General features: G+C 42.5%; 2 protein-coding genes across 3 annotated transcripts in view; both read left to right on the top strand.

Moving 5' to 3' along the window:
• EXPH5 (exophilin 5) overlaps nt 1-8,678 on the top strand; it is a 35,201-nt gene extending 26,523 nt beyond the window's left edge. For both annotated transcript variants that reach the window (XM_040544090.1, XM_040544092.1), the window contains one exon: nt 768-8,678. In XM_040544090.1, the coding sequence (XP_040400024.1) occupies nt 768-6,112 (5,345 nt within the window). In that variant the 3' untranslated portion in view covers nt 6,113-8,678. The remainder of the gene's footprint in view (nt 1-767) is intronic.
• Nucleotides 8,679-12,552: 3,874 nt separating this feature from the next.
• Nucleotides 12,553-25,334, top strand: POGLUT3 (protein O-glucosyltransferase 3). The gene is made up of 8 exons (XM_040544093.1): nt 12,553-12,841; nt 17,602-17,799; nt 19,179-19,465; nt 19,930-20,146; nt 21,530-21,726; nt 22,543-22,737; nt 23,761-23,865; nt 24,711-25,334. Exons 1-8 carry the CDS (start codon nt 12,637-12,639, stop codon nt 24,834-24,836), a joined length of 1,530 nt encoding a protein of 509 aa, XP_040400027.1. The 5' UTR covers nt 12,553-12,636; the 3' UTR covers nt 24,837-25,334.
• Nucleotides 25,335-26,882: the final 1,548 nt, after the last annotated feature.

A 26,882-nucleotide genomic window follows, 5' to 3' on the forward strand; every position in this document is an offset into this window, starting at 1 on the left:
ATACTTTAAATACATTGATGTTACTTAGTCTTATGACTGAATATCTTGGTTATCTGAGCTGCACAGTGTTTAATTCCAGTTCTTGAGAGTGTCTGTAACTACAGCTTTGTTGCTAGAATGAATCATAGGTTCTTAACTATTTTCTTACCCTTTTTTATCCAGAAAATGCCATTTTCATTGTTCATTTTAGAATAATAAGCAACAATTTATTGAAGAACTTGTTTTCTAAATGAAACAAACAGTGGACTTGCGAGACTACTGAATATGCTTCTTTGATGATCTGCAGAATTTTGTGTTTCCTTATAGTTAGATCATAACTGTATGTTGTGATCACACAAGGGTCCATGTTTGCTTACAAGCATAGTGAATTCTTTTCAGGGATTTTTTGCTTACAGACTATATTTGGGAAGTTTGCCCTTCCCCCCCTCTTCTCCCTCCTCCCATGAGGAAGCTAGTGAGGAAGAATTCAGACTTCAAATTGTTTTGTTTTTCTTCTAAATAGCATAAAGACCGACATTTACATAAAAAGCATTTCTGAGATCAGTCATTGAGCAATGCATTTTTTTTCCTTGTAGTCATAATGGGTGGCCACTGAAAGGTCCTGTGGATGAGGAATGTGTCGTTTGGAAGAGGTTTTGAATGTTGAGAAATTGACTTCTTTCAAAACCAGTCCTAATTATTAATGTAGCACAATTTTAACAAAAATAGTCAGAAGATTATTAAAGAAAACAAAACCATGTATCTTTATTTTTTTTTTCCCTGTGCAGTTCTAAATGATCTGGATGACCAGCTGGCCCAGGAGCAATCCCAAGATCCACTGGACAGGCCGGTTTCTGCTAGCAGCGCTTCAAATGTGCAATACAACAGAGGTGCCTTCCCTACTTCAAAGAGACAGACTGCTAGTAGAGGGCAACACAGAAATGACTGGAGTGACATGCCTAGCACATTTTTCCCAGATGGACTGAGAACAATAAGAGCCAGAGATGAACACAAGATTTTCATTAGACCAAGGAAACTGTACAATGCGTATATGAACTGGCAACAGACCTTTCAAGATGACTACAAATACAGTGATCCAGTCGATGAAAATCCTCATCTGCTAAGCAGAAGGCTGTCTTCTGTGTCTTTTGGGCGGTCTTCAGAAGGTAGCTTATATCCTCCTTCCATAACACAGAACAGTGGATTTAGGCACAAGAGTTATATGAACAGGGATACAGCTGGCAGGAGTTACTCTGTGTGTTCCCTCCGGAGATGTCCGTCATCGGTATCTTCTGAACAGCTGTCAGCATCTAGTTTACAACATCCATTGGCAAGGGAGAGCAACAATGATTTTGTACCAAGGTTTGGTCGACAAAACCCGAAGAGAATTCCTTTGTCTTCTATTGTATGGAACAATGCACCAGACTCTTCTGGACAAACATCAGCTCAAGAAAAGATGTTTAGAACCCAATCACTGATGGAGTTTCATGCTACAGACCACGGTAGATATCCTAGCTCTTTGCAAGAAAACAAGAAATACGCATGTTACCACTCAAAACACCAGTACAGAAGATCTATTTCAAGCAGTAATTGCTTTAGTAGAGTTAGTTGCCCTGACAAAGCTACTTCTCCATTGTCCTTTGATAACTGGGAAAATTATCCATTATACCAATCAGAAAATAATCTCTCCAGATCATACCATAGAGATAATTCTCACAGCAAGTTGTATGCAAACCAAAAAAGTTCTTACGGAAGGAAAGAGAGTTATCCTTCTTGGACTGATATTCCTCAATACCACAGTGATGATGTGTTTATTTCTCCTGATACCAGCTTTGAAGTGATTATGGCTAATTTAAATGACCAGCAATGGACTCACACAAGGAATGCCAAGTTTTCTTCACAGCACCTGCAGAATGATTTTCACGCGTGTTCTCCAGAAAATACAAATTACAAAACAATAACAAGAAGTGCGAGTAGAACTTTTTCAGAATTCACTGAGGGCTGTCAGCCTTGGCTAAGTTGTAACTCTTCGGTTTCTTCAGCTATTATCAGAAGTGATGAATCAGTCTTACCTAATTTGAAGGACCAAACAAAACCCATAGGACTGAAAAGGAATTCAGTCATTGTTACCCAAAGAAGTACTAAGGCAGACTTCACACAACTAGAAAAGGTTGAAGGTATGAAACTGCCAGATGAAGTGGATTTTCAAGACATGCCGTTACGGTCTGTTTCTCAACAAGCAGATACAAGCTACATCAACACCCAGAGTTTTCCCTCAAATAACTCTGCGTTTGCCACGTTGCAAAGTGGTGCACCTCTCATTAACTCACTGAGATCAAAGAGGCAAACCCAAGCCAGTGCCAGAACAGATACTGCAAAAATGGATGCATCAAACGGCGATACAAGAAATGTACAAATGAAGGAAAATGATCGCCCACCCAACAGTGTATTCGGTCAGCATCCCCGTATTCTGCCAGCTGATGAGAGCAGAAGGGAACCTTTTCTTCTGAGTCAGAAGGAATGGAAACATAATCTGCATTATGCAAGAAAAAGAGAAGGCATCAGACAGGATAATCAGTGTGCAGAAGCAGTTAACCAAGCTCCTCCAAAGGGATTGTCTTTGCTGAATGTTGCTTCTGCTCCATCCACCGAAAAATTAGCAGACTGTCAAGGCATGTCATCCTGGCCTCCTGACTGTTCATCTAGTTCCTCACCAAGCTTTCCACAAGCACTTTCTCATAAAGACAATTCTAAATGTTTAGGAACACTAACTAACTCTTCAGCAAGTTGCACAGTTACTGAATCTCATGCAGGAGGTGGAAAAACAGCTCAATTGAGCAGAATTGGTGTTACCAAAAAGATTTCACAGAAAACACCACAAAGTACAAGCACTTTAGATACTAAGGACTATAGTGGACAATTCAATACTAGTTCTCCACAACATGGAAGTTCTGGAAGTATTTACACACATGGAGACCCTGAGACTTCTGAACATAGTTTAAATTATTTTTGCCTTGAAAAAGAAAGAGGGAAAATAAGGAATGATTCATTTGGAATTGAAAGGCTTCACAAGCAAGACAGCTTACTGAGACATACCAGTAGCTGCAGCATTACTGGCTCCCCGAGCAGAAACAGCTTTAAATCTTCTGATCCACTTGTTATTTATTACACTTTACCTAGAAAATCAGCTAGCATTGCTGGTAGTATTATGTCAGATACACCCATCTCTTTCCCTAGAGAAAATAGAAGAAGTATGTATGATTGTTTAAGGTCTGAAATTCCAAGTGGAGTTGATGCCTTTTGTTCTAGCCAAAGAGATGTGTCTTGTTTAGAATCAAAACGTTCCTTTTTAACATCAGCACCATTATATGCTGCTACAAGTAACAGAGATAAAGAGTACCCCAGTCCTTTAACCAGAAGTCCTAATGATTCAGTAAGTGGCAGCACATCAGTTGAACTGAGTGATAGATGTAGACATCTAAGCAGAAGAGAATCCTCTGTGTTTTCGGACTGTAAGGAAGGGGGAAACGGTTTGCAGAAATATAAAACTACAAGCACGTTTACAGTTTGTGTTGATGAAGATCATGTCAAGTATCATGAGCTAGTTTCAATTTATTACACGTTGCCGCGGAGGCATTCAAAAACATTTTGTAACCTCTTCAGGGATAATGCAGAGGATGCAGATTTACCTCTTTCTGATGACAATTCTCAGACACCAAGAATACGAAACAAGAAGAACGAAGGTCATGTGAGTTTAGCAAATGTTTTTTTCCCCAGTACTCTAGAAAAAGAGGTGTCTTCCTATTCTTCTGACCAGGTATCTTCAGCTCTGGTCACACCTCAGAACTTAGAAACTGCTGTTAACAGTGAAGGAGAGAATTCGCACTTATCTCCTGGCTCTGAGAGGGTACGTACTGCAAAGTCAATGAGTATGGTCAATAATAGGAAGGGTAGTTCAACAGATCTTTCAGTAACAGACAGCATCCTTTCTGATGTGGTGACAAAAGACATTTCTTTCGGTGGTCCACAACCCATTGCAATAGCGGCTAACTCAGGTAAGGCCCTTTCTGATGCTACAAACAACCAAAATACAGAAACACGTCTGAAGGAAAAGGAGGAAATTTCTCGAACATCTGCACCACTAACGTCCACTTTATCAACACCTCCTAAACCAGACAGACTTTTAGACAACTCTTTTTATTCTACTTCAACAAATAAGAATGGTATACAGAAGGGAAGCTCTGCAAACTGCTATCAGCCTGCTACTGTAAGTACAAATAAAAATCAGAACAGTTTACTCCTCCACACAAGGGAGAAGAGTTCTCGTGGAAGGATCGGTAACGCAGAGCGTGCTGATGTGCCACTGCCTCCCAGGGAGGACACAGACAGGGACAGTACCAAAGTCAAACAGGGAATAAATTTCCTACGCCACACCACCCCTCTGTATAATAATAAATGCAGTGGACTGCAGTTAAGAGCTGATAGTTCAAGAAATAATGCAAATGACTTAAACTCTTGTAGCCAAATGCTGCCAGAGTCTCAGAACAAAGCATTTGAGGTAAGCACACCTTCCACTGCTGATCCATTACTTCGGCTAGACAAAACGGTCAGCACAGATAAAGATGAGTTAAAGAATTCAAAAATTAAAAAAGAGCATAACTCACAGAGTACTCAGATGGGTAAAGACTGTAGTGTTTTGCAGGAATCAGAAAGGCCCAGTGAAGGTAGCGTGAACATTAACAGTAAAGATAAAGTCATCAGGGCTGCACAAGACCAAAAATTAACACAGAGTGCAGAAAATGAGAACAAGCTTCTCTCTGACTGCACAAGAGACAAAGTCAAAGATATAGAAAAAAGGAAAAACAGACCTTCCATTAAAAATAAACTGGCAGCTGTTTGCAAAACCAGCCGAAAATTTTCAAGTAAAAATTTACCCCCCAAACCACACATAAGTAATATTTTTTCACAGAATGATGGGAATGCCATTTCTTTAGAGGCCAGCATGTCCCCTGACTCGCTGGTTTCAGCAGATTGCCATCAGTCATCTCTGCAGTCTGAGAATGAAAATCAGAATCACAGTCCAGACAGGAATACACAAATACGAAAACCAGCTGAGAATAGTAAGAGTGAAAATGTGACTGATCCTTCTTTGCTAGTTAACAACTTAAATTGGAAGTCTTTTGCAAGCTTATACACCCAGAAGGAAGCCATCAGTCCCAAAAAGACTACAATGAAAGTAGAAAATAGGCCAAATCTTACAACCCTATTTCCAGATAAAGCAGTAGCCACAAGAAATAAGAATTCCCAAACACTTGATTTGGGGTTAGAAAACAGAAGCCAGCCCATCTCACTCAGTGCTACCGCATCAGACCTGGTGGTTGGTGAGAAAAAAAGAGCTAGCAGCAGTGCTTGTAGTCCTCCCCTGCCACTCTTAACTGACAAAAACTCAAACACATTTGTAAATAATTGCTTGCAGACGGACATATGTCCAAAGCAAAACGTGACTTCTCAGACCGCGCTTGGAGAGCATCAAAACACCTCCCAGTCCAATAGCTTAAAAAATGCCAACTTGCAGAGCTATCTGTTGCGCAAGAGTCAAGCAAAAAATCAACGAGAGCGTCACCTTTCTGAGAGTATTTGTGCTCAAGATTCCCATTCCTTTGCCTCTGTAAGCAGTATTCTACCAAAGGATAGCGTACATGGGAAGAGATTTAAATCTTCCTCAGAGCTGTTGTCTTGTGATGAAAATGAGAACTGGGCGTCAGATGATGAGAAATGCTACAGCACTAGGAATTTGATGTATCCTTCCGTTGAATTTGGTATATTTGGCAAAGAACAACAGTTGGCTTTCCTGGAAAATATCAAGAGGTCACTCACAGAAGGGCGATTATGGAGACCTTGTCTTCTTAATAACCCTGGTGCTCTCCGAGATGGAGAGACCCCTTCCATAAACAGGGCTGCGCTTTTCAGCTCGAGTTCTGCTGGGAGCAAAGTATCATCAGCTGCTTCATCCCCCCGAGAGCTGTCAGACATCTATCAGGAAGACCCAGCTACTTACTCAGACTCAGACACTGATACTACCACAGATGATGAATATTACCTAGACGAGATAGATAAGGAATCAGAACTGTGACAGCCTGTGGTACGAAGATGGCAAGACAGCTCGGTCGTTTTGGGGCAGGCAAAAACATGTAAAATACTTTGAGCCAGTTCTTGTGCTGCTATAGATTGGTAATCTTAAGTTTCAAAGAAGTTAGTAGTTTATGTTAGCTGAACTTCTGAGTTTTGTATTAAATACGTGGCTTCACTATTGTTGGTTTTTCCTGGCAGGGGAAAAAAAAATCCATCCGAAAATATTACCTTCTGTAGGTAAACAACTGTAGAGCTTTGGGCAGTGTAGGGCTGGAGATGGCTTTCCTCTGAGTCAGCAAGCAGTGGCTCAGGCTGCTGCCAGCTAGGTAGAACAGTGCTAAAATAGATAAAATCTTGCTCTAGCTACATTTTCTTACAAGTTGTAATAGGAAACCAACAGGTTACGTTGCTGATAGATGTTTCTCCAACTCTCATTTACCAGACCAAGTATCGTAATGCTGATCCATCCCACCTAACACCCACACGAAATGAAAGTCATTCACTTCTTACAGCATATTTTGTAGGAATGCTCTTTTTCTGTATTCCTGGGAGGCATTGCAGCAATGTCCTGGTGGCAGTTGCTGGGCCAGGCGGTGGCCATGTCGCATGAGGTGGATTCCATGCCAGGAATTTTCTCCTCAGCGCTGCAAGGGCAATGAGCTTTGTGTGTTACAGGAGTGCTGCTAACGCACTTGAGCAAGGGGCGTAGCACTGCTTAGTGTATTAGTAATTTTCAGTACTGGAGTACTGTGAAATTGCCGTGGATGTTAACACAGATGAGCATGGAAATCCGCTTTTCAGACGTGCGTGCGGGGAGATTCACAACTGACACAGCTTTGGCTACGGTTGAGATGAATTGCCAGGCTTCTGCCTTTGACTTGGAACAGATTCATTTGGATTAATAACCCGGCGCTTTAAACCATGCGAAATGTAAAAGGTTTACCCTATCTATTGCCTATACAAACCTCATAGTTGAATCCTAAGTTGTCCTAACAGTGCTAAGACAAGCTGAGTGGTGCAAACTGTGGCTGCCCCGTGCGGAGCTGACCCCGGTGAGCCGGGTGCCACCACCAGGCTGCTCCAGGCTGGCACCTCCCGCAGCGGGCGCTTGGCTGGGCCACCGCTGCACAGGCTGGCATTTTTTTCCCATGAAGCAGGTAAAACTGGTGAAAAGTGCTCCTTGCCTTTTGCTAAATTACCACCTCTTTCTGGTGTTTTCCCACCATTCCCGCTGTCACCGTGGAACTTTCTATCCTTTGAAATGAAACGCCGCAATTGTTTTCCTGCGGCTTTCGTTCGGCCACATTAATGAATGTTGTGTTATTACTCAGTAGCCAAAACTCATCCCTGGCCATTAAGTTTCTAACTAAGCTTTGATCTGTTTTTATATGAAATAGCAAGCCAGAAGATAGTATTTTTAAATAATTATACATTTGTTTCTATTTTAATAATTTCACATGTGATCTAAAATGTTGATCCATATTTTTGATACGCTTTTTAATTCAATAAAATTTCTGTAGGACATAATTATATTTTTGTAACTGGAAGGACAATATACTGATATTTTAAAATAATATATTTTATCAGAACAAGCAGTGCTTGTCTCACCAAATACTCCACAAGAAACTAAAAGATGAAAAGATAGTAGGTAACTGGTATCCTTATCTTTTGTACTGTAAACTTCGTTAAAGAAGTGGGTCTAATTCAAATCTATACCGATATATAAGTATTATTACTTTATACTAAGATAATTTGTCTTGTACATAAAAGGACTAATATAAACTATGTATTTATGGTCAGAATTGATCTCTAAAACATGTCTGTCTTAGAAGAATGTAAGCGTATGCTGACATATGCAATAGTGGAAGGAAATAACTACACTGTAACTGTAATCTTGTAAAATGTGGTATTCTAAGGAAAAATTATGTTTTTTTTCTGTAAATGGTTCTATATGTTTGGGATCCTGTAGAGTAAGATAATAAAACCAGCTGAGTACCAACGAGGAATTTGTGCTGTACATTTCTGCAAAATATGTTAATCTAAAAACTGGGAATACCAGCCTACATAAGTTAAAGGATAATAAAATAAATGTTTACAAGGGAAATAAACGGTCATACAGTTTTGCTCGACTTGAAGGGGATGGTTTAGAACATTTTTATTTGTATTTTCTACCTGTTCAACAGAAGTTGGATTAAGTTCTCACCCTGTTGGTGTAAAAAAAGTTTTCTCGTTTGCTTTGCTGTGTATCCACAGGCAGCTTGATTTAATGTAAACAAACAAAAAAACAGCTCCTGGTAATAAATCAGTTGTGCATGACTGCAGCCTGTTGAGGATCCGTGATTTAATATTGACACTGAATGATGGTATTCTCGAAAACAGTTTTGTGAAAACAGGGAGAAAAATCCTTTGAGTAGCAATCAGCTCCATTCAGTTCAGCAGAGCCAGATTTTGATACCTTCGCTCTTTCAAGCTTTTTCTTTGGCAAAAGTATATTATATAAATGCTCATAATTTATAGGATTTTCATACCTAAAGTTACGTGTTTGCAATAAACTGCATTCAAATGAACAAATGCATTGGTACTGTATTTATTTTTTCACTTACTGAGAACATCACAGACAATTTATCAAAAAACAAAAACAAAACAAAAAAATACAGCATTTTAGTATTGCTGCCAGGGCGTTGCTGGGCAGTGCTGCCAGGAGCTCCAGTAGCAGAGGTTTACAAGGGGGTATCCACCTTTGGTCCATCACACAGCTCTAGGCAAAGGTGGCTCAGTCCTGCCTTGTACACATGAAGGATGTGCCCAGCTGAGCGATGCGCACCCTGTGCCTGCCACAGTGCTGGCTCGTGGCCCTCGGCAACTCTTGATCCAGTCAGTTGCCAGTGCTGCAGCCTTTAGTTTTCTGCCATTTGATGAGTGAGTCTCTGGTATATGAGTAGTTTTCCATCAGCAGGAAAACTACATCTTTACAGATCTTTACAGGAGACATGCACCTTGAGGAGACGATACTCCACATAGGGCCAAGGGTAGTAGTTGATGAGTAGTTTTACAAGGCAATGAGATCCACGTGAAAATCACTCTGGCCGGAATTAGACCTCGGTGGAGACTGGCTGCCACGTGCAGTGTGATGGTGTGAGACTCACCACTCACTTTGAACCTTAATTACTACAGCCAGTGTATGTGGTACCTGAGCTCAGTAACACCATCCCTCAGCCTGCTTTCGTAAGGAAACAGTTTATGTGCAAAGGCTGTGTTTGTGTCTTTATCTCGGTACACGCATTGGGTCACTTATATCCCCATCTGACCTGTGAACGTAATAACCGAGCTCTGGACACTTGAAAGAAGGGGCAGCATGCTCCTAGTTTCGTCACAGGAGTGCTCAGGCTGGGAAGGAGGTCAGGTGCTCTCTGGTCCTTCTTCATCACAGCAGTCAGAAAACCTCCAAGGGTGGAGACTGCACCACCTCTCTGGGCAGCCTATGCCTGACTGTCCTCATGGGGAAAAAGCTTCTCTATATCCAGGCTGAATGTCTCATTTCAGCTTATGCCTGTTTGTTCCTGTTCTCCTGCCCTGCACCACTATGAAGAGCCTGTGAAAGTGTTAGGTCCCCCGAGAGCTGCCCCCACTCCAGGGTGAACAAGCCAAGCTCCTCCAGGCTCCCCTCACGTGGCAGGTGCTCCAGCCTCACCATCTCAGTGGCCTCACCTGAATTTGATCCAATTATTGGATCTTGCACTGAGGAGCCCAAAACTGGATGCAGCATCCAGATGCGCTCCAACGAGCACAGGATCGAGGGGCACAACCACTTCCCTCAGCCTCTCTTCACACAGCCTAGGCAGCCATTGCTGCCAGGACTCGCTACTGGCCCATGTCCTGCTCACCGCCTGCCGAGACCCCAGGGCCTTTCCCCCAGAGCTGCTACCAGTCAGTCACTCCTGGCCTGTACCAGCACTGGGGTGCCTCCTTCCCAGTCTAGGTGCCCAGGGGCACCAGGGGGCCCTGACCCCCTTCCCCAGGACCTCCCCTCACCCTGTCCACAGACCAGGACCACATTTGATCCCACCCACGACCATCAGTCCCTGTCACAGTGACACCATAGGGTATCGATCTCCAGTTCCCCACAGCCCTGTGGTGCCTGGCCATGGGCTGTCCAGCCCAGCTTCAGCCAGTCCCTGTCCCCAAAGCCCTGCAGCCATCCTGGGGCTGAGTCTGACCCCATCTCTCCTCACCAGGCCTGATCCTGATCCACAGATTGACGTCCCCACCTGACCTCAGCACTGCCCTGTCCCCATGAGCTTGCCGGGTGAAGTGGCCTCTCAGCTTCCCCAGCTGCTGGGCCTGACCCTGGGGACGAGCACCGGGGAGGCCATGGCGTTGTGCTCCCCAGCCCCCAGGGAGCAGCTCGCCCTTGCTGCTCCCTGACACCCAGGTGTGGGACTTTGTCAAATGTCATGGCCGGTTCCTCCAGCCTGCCCAGGTGCCTCGGGATGGCAGCCCTGCCCTTGAGCATACCAACTGGTCCCCCAGTTTGGCGTCATCTGCAGACTCACTGATGGAGCACTCCATCATCTCATCCCAGCCCAGGTCCCTGTGGCGCTGCCCTCGTTACCAGCCACCGGGTAGAGACGAACCATTAACTACCACCTTCTTAGCCCAGCCAAGCACCCAGCCAGTTTTTAAACCCCTCTGGTTGTCCACCCATCCAGACCATAACATCCTAACTTGGATATAAGACTGTTGTGGGAGACCCTGAAGTCTTTGCTAAATTCAAGTTAGATGACGTGCCCTGCCCTCCCCTCATCCACAGACCCAGTCAGTTTATCGCAGAAGGTGACCAGGTTGGCCAGGCATGGTCGGCCCTTGGTCAGCCCACAGTGACTGCTCCCAGTCAGCTTCTTCTCCTTCCTGTGCCCAGAAATGTGCTCAAAACTGGTGGAGAGGGAGGAGAAAGCAGCTCTCAGTGATCCCTTCACTGAAAGCAGCAGCCAGTGAGGTAGTGGTTGGCCAGTAAGCAAATACGTAACTCCAAATTAGCACTATACATGTTTTCTCTTGCCCGTTGGGAGTATCATATATGGTATGTTGGTGGAAATCTGTGGTAATTTGAGGTGAGGGAATTTAGGAGACTAAAGGCAAAAGCAGGGAGGAAACCAGACTTGATGATTCCTTTCAAAGAACCTGTTTTTCATGGTCTGTATGCACGGAGCCTTGAAGTTCATGTTATTTATATATAAAACATGCGGCGTTCATTCATGCTCTCATTGTTTTGCATCTGAAAAATCCAAGCTTTCATGGAAGCATCATTTAATTTTCTTACAGCCTTGTAAGCCCCCACATCTACTGTCATCCTGAGCTACTTCCTAGTAGCAACAAAGGCACATCTGATAAAAATGATACAACAACTTCAGGAGACAAATCTTTGGGGTTTTCCCCCGTGTATTCATTTTCCATCAGGTTAAATCTATGAGATTACTTTGTTTTGCAAACCTTTCCATTTTCTAGAGAACAACACCGTGACCCCTCATTCCCCTTCACTGGGCTTTCCAGCCCTGACAAGACCCAACTGCAACACGCAGACAGCAGGAGCCAAGAGCACACTCCAGCTCCTGACAGTGGGTACATGCCCGAGCCGCACCGGGACGAGGGGCTGAGCCTCCTCAGCACCCTGCCTCCTCCTCGGGATGGGAAGACGACCTTGGTGGCAGGGAGCAACGTGCCCCCATGTCCCAGCAGGGTCCCTGGTCTGTCCTTTGGTTTGAATGTAACCAGTATATGGGAAATTCTGGAAACAGCAAGGGGGAACTTTAAATTGTGTTTGCATTTTTGTTTCTTTCACAGGAGTCTCTGTATATGAACTGATTCGTACAGTTGTGATTAATAGGCTTCAGAAAAATACATTTTTTTTCTCTTTAAATTCAATACCAGCTGTTCAGCTGACTTACATCATAAAACATAGGCAATGTATTGCAGTGCCAGCTGTTCAGCTGACTTACAAAACACAGGCAACGTACTGCTGAAGGGAAACACGGAGGCTATTTCTGCTGCTGCCTGGCCTGCAGAGCGCTCGCAGCCCACGGGAAGGACCCCCTCAGGCCTGAGAACACGAGGTCAGAGCAGCCTGCAGCCGGACGGGGCCGGAGGCCATTCCCCCCCGGCTCTCTGGAAGCACACAAACACCTTCGGCGTTTCAGAGCCGCCTGCCCTCCGGAAAGCACCGCCCGCTCCCCGCCACCCCGAGCCGCCCCGGACAGCCCCGGGCCGGGCGTTTGCACTCGGGGGGAGCCGCGGCCCCGCTCCCCGCCTCCTCCCCACAGGGGGCCGCCGCCGGCACCGCCCTCAGCCGCGGGGCGCGCCCGGCCCCAGCCCCGGCCCCGGCCCCCTCGGGCCGCCCCGCGGGGCGGGGAGCGGGCGGTGGCCGCCCCGGGGAGCGGGCGCTGGGGCCCGCCCGGCCGCGCAGGCCCGGAGGAGGCCCTGGACCGGCCCGGCCCGGCTCGGCTCGGCTCGGCTCGGCTCGGCGGGGCCATGGCGAGCCGGGGCTGCGGGCTGCTGCGGCTGCTGCTGGGCGCCGCTCTGCCGCTGCTGCGCTCCGCCGAGGCGGCCGCCGTCAGCCCCGAGCGCAGCCTGGCGTGGGGCCCCGGGCTGGAAGCGGGGCTCGCCCTGCCCGTGCGCTACTTCCACGTCCAGGCGGTCAGCGCGGCCGGACACAACTTCACCCGCTCGCCCCCAGGTACCGTGCTCGGGCTCCGGGGCAGGGGGACGGGCTGCAAGCCCTGCCCCGGGGGCAGCGGGTCTCCTCCGGGCTTCGCAGCCCTCCCTTTCCCCCATCCCCTTCCCTTTCCCCTTCCCTTTCCCCTTCCCTTTCCCCTAACCCCTTCCCATTTCCTTCTCCTTTCCCCTTTCCCCTTCCCCTTCTCCTCCTCCTCATCCTCCTCCCTCCGTGCTCTGAGCAGTGCCACCACCCATCCCTGGCTGCCCCCACGTCCAGCAGCCTGCCCCTTCCCTCAGCTCCATGCCCTGAAGTGCTGAAGCACTTACCTCCATCTCTGCACGCATTCAGCTCGCTTCAAATCCCAGTCTCACAGCGCTCTGGGCTCCGTTATCCTACTGCTGCCCCGTTAAATGGGAATAATTTTCATCTCCTGTTTATTCAGCGCCAGCACAAAACATCTCCTGAGGGTGGGAATGGGATTCTGCGCTCACAGCCCCGCGCTATGCTGCCTGGCAGCCGGTTTCTGCCACAAGTTAGTCGCACACCCTCTGTAGAAATAGTTGTAGTTTAGGATAAAAAGAACTTTTGCGTCTCAGACTTCATCCTGAAGACAACAATGAGCTACCTGCCCAGCAGAGATGAGTTGCTGATTTAGGTAGATCTGGCTATGTCACTCCACATCATGTACCGCTCATGTACATGGGCCTGACCTACCACAAACACACAGCCTCTCCTTGTCATACAGTAATTCCTGCTCTGGGTAATAGTGTCAGAAGGCTGCTGCTTGTGGAATTAAAAAATAGGCCCAAAATTGAAAATACCCAGCATTTGCCTAAAGCTTTCTCATGGGCTTTGATCTGACATCGCAGCGTTGTGCCTTCAGTCCGACAGAGCCCCACACGCCTCGGTGCTGGACTTTCTCCAGCCTCTGTTGCAATGTTGTGCTGGGTTGCAGCGCAGTTTGTAGCAGTACTCCAGCATGCAACTGCACACTTGCTGCCAGCCGCTCTGAGGCTGATTTCAGCCGCAGAGGGAGATCCTCGGGTTGGAGCAACAGGTTGCTAAAGGTAAAAGGTGTGAAGCTCAGCCGGATTCTCGTGTGAGTTTAAATGCTCCCAGATAAGCTGATAGGAAGTGGGTACTGCAAACCTAGTTTTGCCCTCAGTGTGTACACGTATGTCTATGTTTATGTTAATAAATAAAATGCCTTTGGGGAAGTTTTCAGGTCCTGATGCGATCTGGCATGGAGTGGCCTCCATTCACGCAGTGGCGTTTGTAGCCTCCGGACTCAGGCGGTGCATGCAGGATGCCCGCAGGGAACGGCTGCTGGCTCGGCCCAGGCTAGCTTCTGAGTCGTGCCAGGAATTATTTAGGAGAGTGCCAAGGATCATTTAACAACTTAGCGGTACAGTTGATCACATTCCAGTGCACGAGCACTGTTTAATTTATTCCTATAAACACAGGTTCTCAAATGATTTTAAATGTTCAAATTCTACCTGTAAAATGGCAGTAAGAGTTATAATTAATAATATTCACAGAGGTATTTATTTCCAATATAAACTAAATACATCTCAAAATATCCCTATTGGGGTAGCTAAATAATTCCACGTTACCATCTCCATCACACCAACAAGAATACTGCAATCAGAGTGCTGCAGTTCAGGCTTCCCATTTGTAAAACTTGTGCTAAGCTATTAAGTTGTGTTTTGTGTGGATCAGAATTTCAATCAAGTAGCTCAGTACACAACATGATGCTTATATAGAGTAATTAGTAGATTTTAAATCCAGATGAGTTTTCTGAGTATCAGGTCTAATTACCAGAACTAATGTGCACCGTTGCACACCAAACAATAATGTCAACCTACAGCCTGCAACTCTGACCCGTCTTTTCAGGAAGATGCCAAATGATGCAGAATTCACTCCTTCCTTAGGAAAAAAAAAAAAAAAAAGCATCCCAAATATTAAAGAATCGCTGCTGAAAATACAGAACTTATTTTTAATATAAAGTGCATAGATTTTTCTTTGAATTCTTGGATCCCCTTATCCTTCTTCCCTGCTAGGCTTTCCCCTACACTAAACAACTGTTCACCATGTCTTTATATGAATTATATGCTATTCACAGGAATCCATTTTGTCAAGTGCTAAATGAACCTATTTTGTTCAACTGCCTCTTTATTGACGATACCACCAGTTTTCATCTGAAGAAGTAACCAGCAATGAGTTCAATAAAATCATTGAGGGAAAAAGCAATTTGTTTTCAGATCTTTTCATTCATTTTCTGCTTGCATTTCAGAAATGGGGTGTCTGTTTTCTTTTGTTCTTCTCTAGCAATTTTCATAAACCAATACCTTCTTACTTTTTCTCCCTTTCCTTCCCTCCCTTCCCTCCCTTTTGTCACTTTTTCATCCATGCATGGAATACCGTGTTTGCAAGCTATATAAGAGAAAAAAAATACATAAAGCAAGTTTCACCAGGTGGTTTTCTTGAAGTATCCCATTTTGACTGTGTCTGTATTTTAGTCTCTCTTCAGGATAGGAACATTTTTTTTTTTCCTTAAAATGCTGTCCCAGACAGGTTTTCAGGTAAAACAAATTTTAGACCTGGGTACATTGTCCTTATTTAATAAAATTGCTCCCAAGTCCTACTACAGGGGCTGAAGTGTTTCCAGTGTCATCCTAATTAGCATTCATTCATTTTCTGTGCAAGCCAAGAGAAGTCTCATTCCATCAGAATTATTACGGAGAACAAAGGTTAAGAGTTCTTTTTGTCTTCTGAAGAAGTCTTTCCTTGTTGCCTTCTCAGCTGCCTTATATTCAAGGATCACTTCTCCTAGCTCAGGAATGATCCATCCTTACAAGCAGGAAATCGAACAAAGGTGGCGGGAGGCCTGCACGGATGAACAAGGAGCTTCTGCTGAAGCAGGCATGAGGTAGAAGCCAGGGCAGATGACTGAGGAGGAATACAGAAAAGTTTTCTGATTGTGCAGAGATGTGGTTAGGGAATCCAAAGCTCATCTGGAACTGAATCTGGTGAGGGATGTGAATGGCAACAAAAAAGTATTCTACAGGTACAACAGCAAAAGGAAACTAAGGAAGCTGTAAGCGTGCAGCTGAGTGGGGCAGGGGACCTGGTGACAAATGACATAGAAAAGGTCAAGGCAGTCAGATGCCTTTGTTGCCTTTTTTTTTGACTGGTAGGACCAGCCTTCAGGAATCCCAGGCCGCTGCAACCAGATGGAAAGTTTGAACCACGACTTATTCTTGGTGGTTAGGGGACACATAAACACTGGACATGTGTAAGTCTGTGGGGCCTGGTGGATTACAGCCACAAACGCTGAGGGAGCTGGCTGATGTCATTGCGAGGCCACTTCTGATTATCTTTGAAAGATCATGGCGAACAGGAGAGGTTCCTGAAGTTTAGAACAGTCAAAATCCATCTGAACACAAGAAAAAGTTGTGATTTTTTTTTAACAGTGTGTCATGAAACACTGGAGCAGATTACCCAGAGAGGTTGTGGAGCCTCCATCAGTGGAGATATTCAGAACCCAGCTGGGCACGGTCCTGGGCAGCCTGCTCTAGCTGACCCTGCCTGAGTAGGGGGGTTGGACTTGATGATCTCAAGAGGTCCCCTCCAAACTCGACATTTCTGTTATTCTCGTTATTCTGTGCTTTTAATTATCATGTGTTGCATGGTGCAACATAATCTTGCACAGAGCAAAGAAGAGCTGAAGGTTACATTTAGAAAGAACCTGACTGCCCTCTGAATAGTCCTGGATATCTCAGTCATGGACAGTTTGGAATCTGGTTACGTGACTCAGGCAGATTCAAGGAGGAGGAAATCATAATAAAGTGTGCACACGAATAAAGCTCCATTATTTCCTGCAACACACATGGGTTGTCCACTCGTCACAGAGCATCTACACCTGGTATTCTTAAGTCTTTAGAGAACTGCAACTTTAGAGTGTTGGAGTCACTCTGACATATCGACCATTTCCCAAAGAAAAAAAAAAAAGGAGCATATCTGCATATTGTGGGATTCCTGAAAGCTAACCTAGGCTGGTACAGAGCTGTATTGGTACTTGCCCAAGGAAATTTCACGCTGCATAACTTCGCTGCTAGCGTATCTTCAGCCTAGCACCTAGGCAAGCAGGGAGGTGTCCACTCAGCGTTCCTCTGAAAAGGACGTACCATATATCTGGAGCAACCTTAACACTTCCCTGTTCCTCTGAAGTCAGAAGTGCACTTTTGGGAGTCCCGCTGGGCAGATAAATGAGGGCTTTTCATGACAGATCTGCTAGCTACCAAAGACACAATATTCCACATTCCTCAGCAGTGGGAGTGCTGCTTGCCGCAGTGACATTCCAAGAAAGACTGAATGCTTACTTCATAATGATTTTATTTCCTCAGTATGCTCTTCAGTGAAGACATTCTGACTTGGTTTTTGGTGTGTTTAGCTGGCAAGGACTTTGAATAGTAAGAAAACTGAGGGATGATGACAAACAATCCACATTTTGTGTTCGTACATTTGAATACAAAGCAGAAGAGGGGGAGTGATCAGCCTCATGAGATTCTTCTGCTCCCAGACAGAAAAATTGCTAGGATGGCACTCCATGACTGGAAATGAATTTTTCCAACATGGTATAATCAAAAAATTTCCAGTGCAGCATTAAATGAAATTCCATGGATTTCATCCAGTAAAGTTTGCTCTCACCTTTAATTTATACATGTGATTCTAATAGCTTGACGTGCTTGTATCTGTTTTTATTTTCCCGTTTTAAGGACGAACACAGTTTAAAGTGGTAATTAAAGCACTTTCTCCAAAAGAGATCACCAGAATTCATACTCCTCTCCCTTTGGATAGAAACGACGGCACATTTCTTATGCGGTATCGGATGTATGGCAGTGTCAAAAAAGGGCTAAAAATTGAGATACTTTATGGTGATAAGCATGTGGCTCGATCTCCTTATATTTTGAAAGGTATGTTGTTTTTCTGATCTAATGCAATGTAGGATGGTAGCTACAGAAATGCTATGGACTAATTTACTGCTGGAGGTGGGAGATTAGAGGTTTGGTTGCTCTTGTTCATAGTCTCATCACAAACTTCCCCTCATGCAGAGAAGCAAGCAGAGACAATCCCTATACGTTGCCAAGTTACAGGACGTAGGCACATAGGCAGGTAGATTACAGTCTCTGATCTTAAGGTCCTGTGTCTGAATATATCCTCTTCCCTCTTGCATACAGGAATGGATTTCATCAGATTTTGTAAGAGGAATAAGAGAGGAATGGTACTTTTACTTTTTTCCAGCAGCCATTCACTTAAACATTGTCATTTTTATCTGAAATAGAAATTACTACCTGCAAAAGTAATGAGTGTGTTGTTCCCAATACTTTATAATGTAAATGTCTCTCTGTGTGATCTCTAAGCAGTGTGATCCTTCATAACAACAAAGATAATATTTCTCTAACTAGAACAGCATTTAACTTTCTTTTCCTTAGCCTAGTGCAGGTCTATATGACACAAGAACTATTTAAAAGCAGGGAAAACAAGGCAAATTATTCTCTCATTCCAGATCTGTTTTTTTAATTTCCCTCTTTTGCTCTAAAATGGACAGACAGCTGTTTGGCAAAGAAAAAGGTAATATAAAGTTACTTCTCTGGAGAGTCTTGTTTCAGTTTAGCACTCCTAACCAGAATTTGGTTATGTTTCATTTTTGTAAAACATCGTAAATACAAACTTAGAAATGCTTTCAAACAGAAATAAAACTGTCCTGAGTCGTCAAGGTAGCAGTCTGTCTTCTTTTTGCTGGTACACATTTACCAGCAACCATGATAATATGGCACAGGGCAGAACCTGTGTTGAGTAGAGTCCATAAAGGCTTATTTCGTGCTGTGAGAGGCTCTTGTGTAAGCCTGCTGCTTCAAAAGAACAGAAAGAATAGTTGATGATATATCAAAGACAGTACCTTACAGCAGAGCTAAAGACTGCTGTATCAAAGTCCTAAATTAGGCTAAAATTGAAAATAATACCTGTGCTTTAGTAGTTATGGATAGTTAGACCAATTCTAAACATTTTCTGTGGTTGGCAGGTAGCACAATAATGGAGCTTCATTTTGCAGATGAATTTTGCCCTCAACAAGTAACAACACATCTCGTATTATTATTTCTGAAAAGAATGATGCAGTTTTCTCAGTTACGCTGCTAACCCCCAGATGGATGATTCCCCAGGAAACTTCAGAAAACTTAGAATAAAATATGTCAAGCCACTCTAATTTCTAGAGTCATATGCCTGTGTGTTTGGGGAGTTATGATTGGTGTAGAATCACAAATACTGACTCCCAGTGTTTCATTTTCTGCAGGACCAGTTTATCATGAATATTGTGACTGTCCTGAAGAAGACCCTGAGGTCTGGCAGAACACTCTCTCTTGTCCATCCCAAGAACCTCAGATTACAAAGGACTTCCTTTCCTTTCCCACCATTGACCTTCAGCGAATGCTTAAAGAAATCCCATCAAAGTTCAGTCAAACAAGAGGTGCTATCGTACATTACACTATTCTCAATAATCGCATCTACCGTCGTTCCTTAGGGAAGTACACAGACTTCAAAATGTTCTCCGATGAAATGTTACTGTCACTAGCAAGAAAGGTATCAGTCTTGACCATTTACTTAAAACTATTAAATCTTATTCCAATATGGCTGTAGTGTATTCATTGTTGTAGCTTCAGATTTGTAATTGCTGCAGTGAGATTTTACTTTTTTTTTTTTCATCAAGATGACAGTATCTGTTTAGGGATCATACTAGAATTAATGTGTGGGATCTGAGTTTGATGTTCATGAAATTGTTAGAAAAGCTGCAGGAGCTAAAGCTCAACCTGGCAAGCTTCCTGGCCTCTGTAAGTGTTCCATTCTCATCTACTTGCAGGACAGAAACTTGAAATTCGTATCTTAATACCAGCTAAATCTGTAACATCTATTAGTAGGTTTGTTGATTCTAAGGTAGGTTGATTCAGTAGGTTTGTTGTTTCATAAGAGAACTGAGGATTATACTTTACTTAAGAGTGGCAAATGATTATCTTTGTGTTATTATGCTTTCTTGGGTATACTTTTAGGTTCATCTTCCAGATGTGGAGTTTTATCTTAATGTTGGAGATTGGCCAGTTGAGTATCGAAAAGTTAATGATACACCTGGTCCTATACCTATAATTTCATGGTGTGGCTCTGTGGATTCAAGAGACATCGTCCTTCCAACGTATGATGTAACCCATTCAACTCTTGAAACCCTACGTGGTGTCACAAATGATCTCCTTTCTATTCAGGGAAATACAGGTAAGTTAGAGATGGTGAATTTAAAAAAAAGAATTTGTAATTCCATTGAAGCAAGCTGTGTTTAAATAATGTGTGTTACAGTCTTCAGGACACATGAAGTGCCTTAGGACATCTCATAATACAAGCAGTTTAGTCTTTACAGAGTCTACACACTTTCAACACTGCTAAAAGGAGGTGTTTAATACAGGGTTAGAGCCAAAATTTAAGAAATTCAGTTCATAATAATGGTGAATTTTAACTTAAAGGTATCCAGAAGATAGCTACCATGACATGTCAAATATACATACATAATTAGAAGGCCTGTCCCCTCAGTAAAGTGCTTGAATATTCTCCTTCTAATAAAATAGTAATCCTTCTTCTGACAGTGATGTGGCCCAATGTTCCACTTAGATAAAAATGAATTTGAATCCTGAAAGTAGCAAACTAGTACTATGCTGTAGCCTCTTTCAACTGAAAAAATATTGTTTGTATAAAAATACCTCATACTGGGATCTTCTGAATTGTTTTTCTACCTTCAAAGGAAGAGTCAGTTTTACTGACAGGTGTGTTTTTCCCCCAGGATATTCATGAATACCTAGGGATCAGGCAAGTGACATGCAGAATACCTAAGGAGTAAAATTTGAGCGAGTAGGTGTTTCTTTTTATTTGAATAGTTGACAGTTTCTCCTTGCTTTATTACTTTGTTTTTAAATTTACCATCTTAATTGCATTATCAGTTTGAAGCAGTCTGTGTTTACTTGTTTAGTGCAGCTGCTTTTCCGGTTAGGATATGATTAAGGTCCTACTCCAACTTGGTATGTCCCAAATTTCCAGCAGAAGGATGAAAAAGGACACATATTTAATGTTTTAAAATAAAGAAGTAAGCAGAGATGAAGTCTTTCTGACTCTCGCTAAGTATCCTGAGGACACACTATAGCCATTTTTTTTCCTTTATAGGTCATCATTAAGTGACTTCTCAAAGACCTGAATAAATTGCTGTGTAACACCAGTGGATTTTTCTAAAGAAAGTTTGGTTATTGTGGCAGTCTTTAAGGGTAGAGAATTACTTAATTATTATTTTACTTATTTAATTTGATTATAATTTCTTAAACAGCTTTCAAGATATTTCAGGTTATTTAAATGTAAAATTGATGAGTGCAAAAGCAGTTCTCTGCTTTTCTTCTTAAAAGTTGCTCAGTTTCTCATCCCAAAATTCAAGCCAGAACTGGGAGTCTAAACCCTGTGATTAATAAGTGTTTATGGGTTAATTACAAGAAATCACGCCTGTTTTACCACGTCTCTGAGAGTAATGCCACTTTCATAGCAAGTTCCTATTATTTGCACAAAACGTATCATGTATATTTCATTACTGTTCACTTTTATTTTATCACGCAATGCTTATAGGCCCATTCTGGGAAAACAAAACTGAGCAAGCTCTATTTAGAGGTCGAGACAGCAGAGAAGAACGTCTCTATCTTGTCAAGTTATCCAGGAAAAATCCAGAACTACTTGATGCTGGAATAACAGGATATTTCTTCTTCAGAGAAAAAGAGAAAGAGCTGGGAAAGGTTCCGCTGATGGGCTTCTTTGACTTCTTTAAGGTAGCAAGCAAATTACAGTCCTGGATTAATTTTGCTGCCAAGTTCTTACCAGCTAAAATAACAAGGCTTAGTTTTGCTAATTCCACTCAGTAAACAAAAGAGTTATGCTACACAGTGAACCCTGGTCCACGGGTAGCTAGACCACCCACAATCAAAGTCGTAGCGTGACACACTTAAAGAAAGCCACTACAATTTTTTCATGGATTCCCTTTGAGAGAATTCATGGAGGTTTTTTTTAAAGAGATTGAAAAATGTGATTGCTTACCATCTTTTTTTTTTTTCACTTGGGAAAAATATGAAAACAATGGACAAAACTTGTGTGTAAAGAGGACAGAGTCTAGTAAAAAGTAATTATAAAAATGGCAACTGAAGCTCTATTCCAGAGATTAATATATTAGAAACGCTGTAAAAGCCAAGAGTATCTGGCAGAGCAGTGTATTCATGGTTGCTTTTAGTTTACTATGTTAGATTGTTCTATGTAGTTTTCAGTAAGAATAAATGTACTCTTTTGAAGTATAGATTAGTTTTGATTCCTTGATAGCTCTAACCCTTGTTCTGTCACAGGACACTTCAGCATAATAATTTCATGTGACACAAAGCTTCTTGACTGTCAGTCCTGGGCTGAAAACAAACCATTTTTCCATTATGTTATCCTAACACCACTAAACTACACCTGCTTAACACTAAAATAGGTTTGAAGATGAGGACTAATAAACACAATTATGTATAGTCTGTGAAAATAATTTTTTATATAATCAGCGTTCCTACTCTGTTTCAAAATATTTCACATTTTTTCCCTCTGTCTTCATATTGTAGTACAAATACCAAGTGAATGTTGATGGGACTGTAGCAGCTTACAGGTTTCCATACCTCATGCTGGGTGACAGCCTAGTACTGAAGCAAGATTCCCAGTACTATGAACATTTTTATTCTGTATTAAAACCATGGAAACATTATGTTCCAGTTAAAAGAAGCTTGGAAGACTTGCTAGAAAAAATAAAATGGGCTAAGGTAAGTTCCATTACAAATTCAATAAATAAATATGTTAAAAAAATATCTTAGTGCTCTCTTTTTGTATTTCCACATACATATTTTGCATAAACTCTTTACTGAGATCCTGGGATAAAGGAAGTACATTTTGCTGTATTAGAGGGGAAGGCCTTAATTCAAGTAACCATCTCTATTCAGGGAAATACTTGAGAATTAATTTTAGGTATGTGCAGTAGTGTTTTCATGAGTCAGAGCATTAGTATACTGACTAATGCAGGTAATTTTCAAAGAAATGCCCAGAATCCTAGATACTACTTAATTATTCTATCATTTTTTTCAGGTCCTGACTAGAACAGAAGTCATTGCATGTTTGTCTGAATGTACAAAAAATCACTACTCTATATAATCTCAGAATAAGAGAGGCTGGCATGCTGTGTGACTGCAATTACCATTTGTGTTTTAAGCTTAACTGTAAGGTTTAAAACCTTGGAACAGATTCTGTTCTGACAATACTGTAGTTCTTCATAAAGAATCAGATGAGAATACTAAAAGGTCTGAAATAGAGACCTAAAAAACTTGAGAGTAAGTACATGAATTCACATGCTCATGTTGGCATTACGTATATGACTTTGAAATGTCAATCAGTTATTTTTAAAAGGAAAACATTGAATTGCATTGCATAGAAGAGGACAACAGCTGCAGCTTTGTCTTCTGTGTAACTAAGTATGCGTGAGAGTTGTCAGAGCTGCTTTTGAAGAGGCTTTGACTTGGCCAAAACATTGGAGCAAGAGTAATTAGTTATTGAAATTGTACAGTTACCCGTGGAAGCTGTAACTGATAGCCCTAACCTACTAATCAAAACCATAAAAGCAATCCAGTATTAAAAAAAAAAAAATTAAACAGTGTGCCTTTGCAGTGTACCAGCAATTGTAAAAGTTCAGATTTGAATAGCCCCTTTGATAACCATACTTACGCCAGCAAGGCTTCAAGTAACTCGCTGATTGCTCTACTATTTATTCCTATCATCTCCTCTCGATTTTCCAGGAAAATGATGAAGAAGCACAAAAAATTGCTAGAGAAGGACAGTTAATGGCAAGAGAATTACTTCAACCTCACAGGCTTTACTGCTACTATTACAAAGTGCTCCAGGTTAGTACAATAGATCATTTTATTACTTTTCCTCAACTGCTACAGCTACTGATGCTACACATTTCATACTCAGTCCTTACATCAGTAGCAGACATTTTTTATATTATTCACAGGAGATCAGTGTAAAGAGCTTTGCTAGAACTTGCCTCACCATTAAAGAGGCAGCCTGATGTAACAGTTGTCTTACAGAATGAGAGATTTATTTCTTTTTTGCCCCCATCCCCACAGTCAGACCTGTTTTCGGTTTCACTTGGTATATGACATAGAGGTAGGAGACAATCTGCACACAACTTTCTTTTTCCCTTTATATTCACTCATTAGCTATTCTGCTGTATTACATGAATACTTGGAAAAGAAATTCTGGAAATATGGTTTGCAGAGTGGTGAAGGGTGACGCAGGCCCAATAGTCATTGCTTCCCTAGGAGATGCAAGTCTCTAGTGAAACTTGAGTTTCTGTTCTCTGAAAGTACTCATTTCTTTTTCCTCCCTTGCTGTACAGAGGTAGAGCTCGGCCTCAGCAGTCACAGGTTGACACAAAGTTTGACATAGTTCAGTGTACCAAAATGACAGTATTATCTGCATAACGTGGTTAGAGGCACAAATAATGACAATATTTAAATTGACATTAATCATAGCACATGGGAAAACATTAAAGGAGGCTTTCAGAGGCAATGTAGCCTATTACTAGGCGTGTTATAAAGACATCTTGTAAACAGGTTGTAAACAATGACATAAGGAGCCTGGATAAAGGGAAGCTTGTAAGTGGAAGGGAGGAGGAAAATTCTGTTTCATGAATTATACCTTGGTGCTTTCAGCATTCTTAAATGTTGTTTACATATTTCAGAAATATGCCGAACACCAAGCCAGCAAACCTGAAATACGGGATGGAATGGATCTTGTACCTCAGCCTGATGACAGAGACTCAGTATGCAGCTGCCACAGGAAAAAGCCTTTAAGGGAAGATCTATAACTGTACCGGATGGAGAAAATCACCCTCTTACAATGCAAGAATTTAAATAGGATTTAAGCTGTGAAACCTAAGACACTTATGCACTAGCAGACATTCTTAGTTATGCATCCTTATTGTATTTACATATCCTTTTTCACACTGACTCTGATGTGCAACGTCGGTTCCCACAGTTTTGTCTCCGTGACCACCACCAGACAGATGCTGAGCCTGTACTGGGGAGCATTTGGGGCATTGGTTGGATGTACCGCATCACCAGGAAGACGAGTGCAGTGCTGCGCATGTTCCTGCTGGGATCCAGTTCCCCAGAGTTTTATGAGGAACCAGTCATCCACAAGATCTTCCATGAGTCAGGGCAAGTTATTCTAAAGGAGCATTTGCAACATACTAAAACAGTGTTATGATTTCTTCATAAAGTTTACCTCAGTGTGAGATTGTTTCTTGTATACAAAACAATTTTCTAACTAGACAAAGAAAATTAGTATTTGAGATTTACAGATATCAAATCTGGTGTTGCATTGAGATCATTCTGTGGTGTATGACAGATAACAGAATAGAGAACATGATTAATCATTGTTAATTTGAGAGGAAATTAATGGAGAGGAGAGGGAAAGATCAGAATAATATTTTTTTAAGCACCATGGCTGCGAATCACCAAAATTAAATTCTGCTTTAGAGCAGACTGTGTAGCTATCACAGCTATCACAATCACGGTGCTTTGAGTGCCAAGACATCTCTCTGAAGGCCTGTTCCTTGCTACTGACCATGTCTTTGAATATAGGCACAGATCCACAAAAGGACTTAGTAACTTCAGGTGAGGGCCAGGTAAAATATTGGTATCTCAGTTCAACAGCTACAGTCTACAGTATTCTAGGCTACTTGAGTATTCATGCATCTGAAATTTATTAGTAAAGTTTTAGACTACCTAGGTTTTACTTCTGTGTAAGGCTAAAGATGTCACCATCTTTTTCCCTTGGGTTCATGAACTACTTTTCCTGTACTTAAGCCCCCACAGTGAGCTTATCCATTTTCTGAATTTAGATCAAACCTACCTAATCTTCTGCTGAGAGCACTGAATTGAGTAGCCAGCAGGTCAGCCATCACAGTTTTGGTAGAAAAACTTATGCTGCATTTTGTGTCTTAATAGTAGGGGTTGGGGGCCATACTGAGCAACAAAACAATTTGGTTCTCCTTGGTTTGTTTCAAAGCCATGTTTCCAGAGTGCCTTAGCTCCAGACTGGAGACAAGTTCTTCAGGTCTTGCACTGAAGTTGTGAAGCCATGAAGCTAATGATACAAAATAAACAGGGCCAGAAGGAGCTGGCCATAAAACAGCAATAAAGTGTGCCTTTGGGTGGGTTCAAGGAAAAATCCTAGTCTTGGATGCTGCTCCCAGTGTCTCTGCCAATTTTTACCCAAGAAACTGTCTACTTCAAAATGCATAAACTGCCCAGGGAGGAGAGACCAATACCAAATCTTACCTCCCACATCATGAAGAGTTAACTGGCCACCATGTAACATCTGGCTTCCAGATTGAAAGCCAGCTGTCAGATTTCTGGTTAAAATCCATTCAAAGTCAACACCTTACTTAAATGCAGATTAACTTTGAAATGTAGGGCACTGAAAACCAGTAAAAGCAGACAGGAAAACAAATCCATATGAAAAAAAACATGAGTTCAATTGGGCTGAAACCATCCAAGCAAGGTAAGTGCTGAAATCCACCTGCATTACCAAACTCACTGCTCACCTCACTCTTAAGTTCTTTTCCAGGAGACAAACACAAAGATACTTGGTATTGACACAATGACAAAACTGCAGTGAGAAAAAGATTTTCAGAATGCCTCTGCTTTCTAACTTTATGTGGCATCTGTGTTCTTCCTACTCAGCTACACTCAGATAATGTCTTTCCTGAATACCTAATTCTACCTGTGCAAAAAGGAGTGGAAACATTTTAAGACTGTGGGCTCATCTGATTGCTTAGGTGTCCGAAGTTCAGTGCTGTGTACCTCATCTGGGTTTCATTCCTGCAAGTAACACTCCAAGTAACACT

Source organism: Cygnus olor, chromosome 1 (assembly GCF_009769625.2).
Source record: "Cygnus olor isolate bCygOlo1 chromosome 1, bCygOlo1.pri.v2, whole genome shotgun sequence".
NCBI classification, from domain to species: domain Eukaryota; kingdom Metazoa; phylum Chordata; class Aves; order Anseriformes; family Anatidae; genus Cygnus; species Cygnus olor.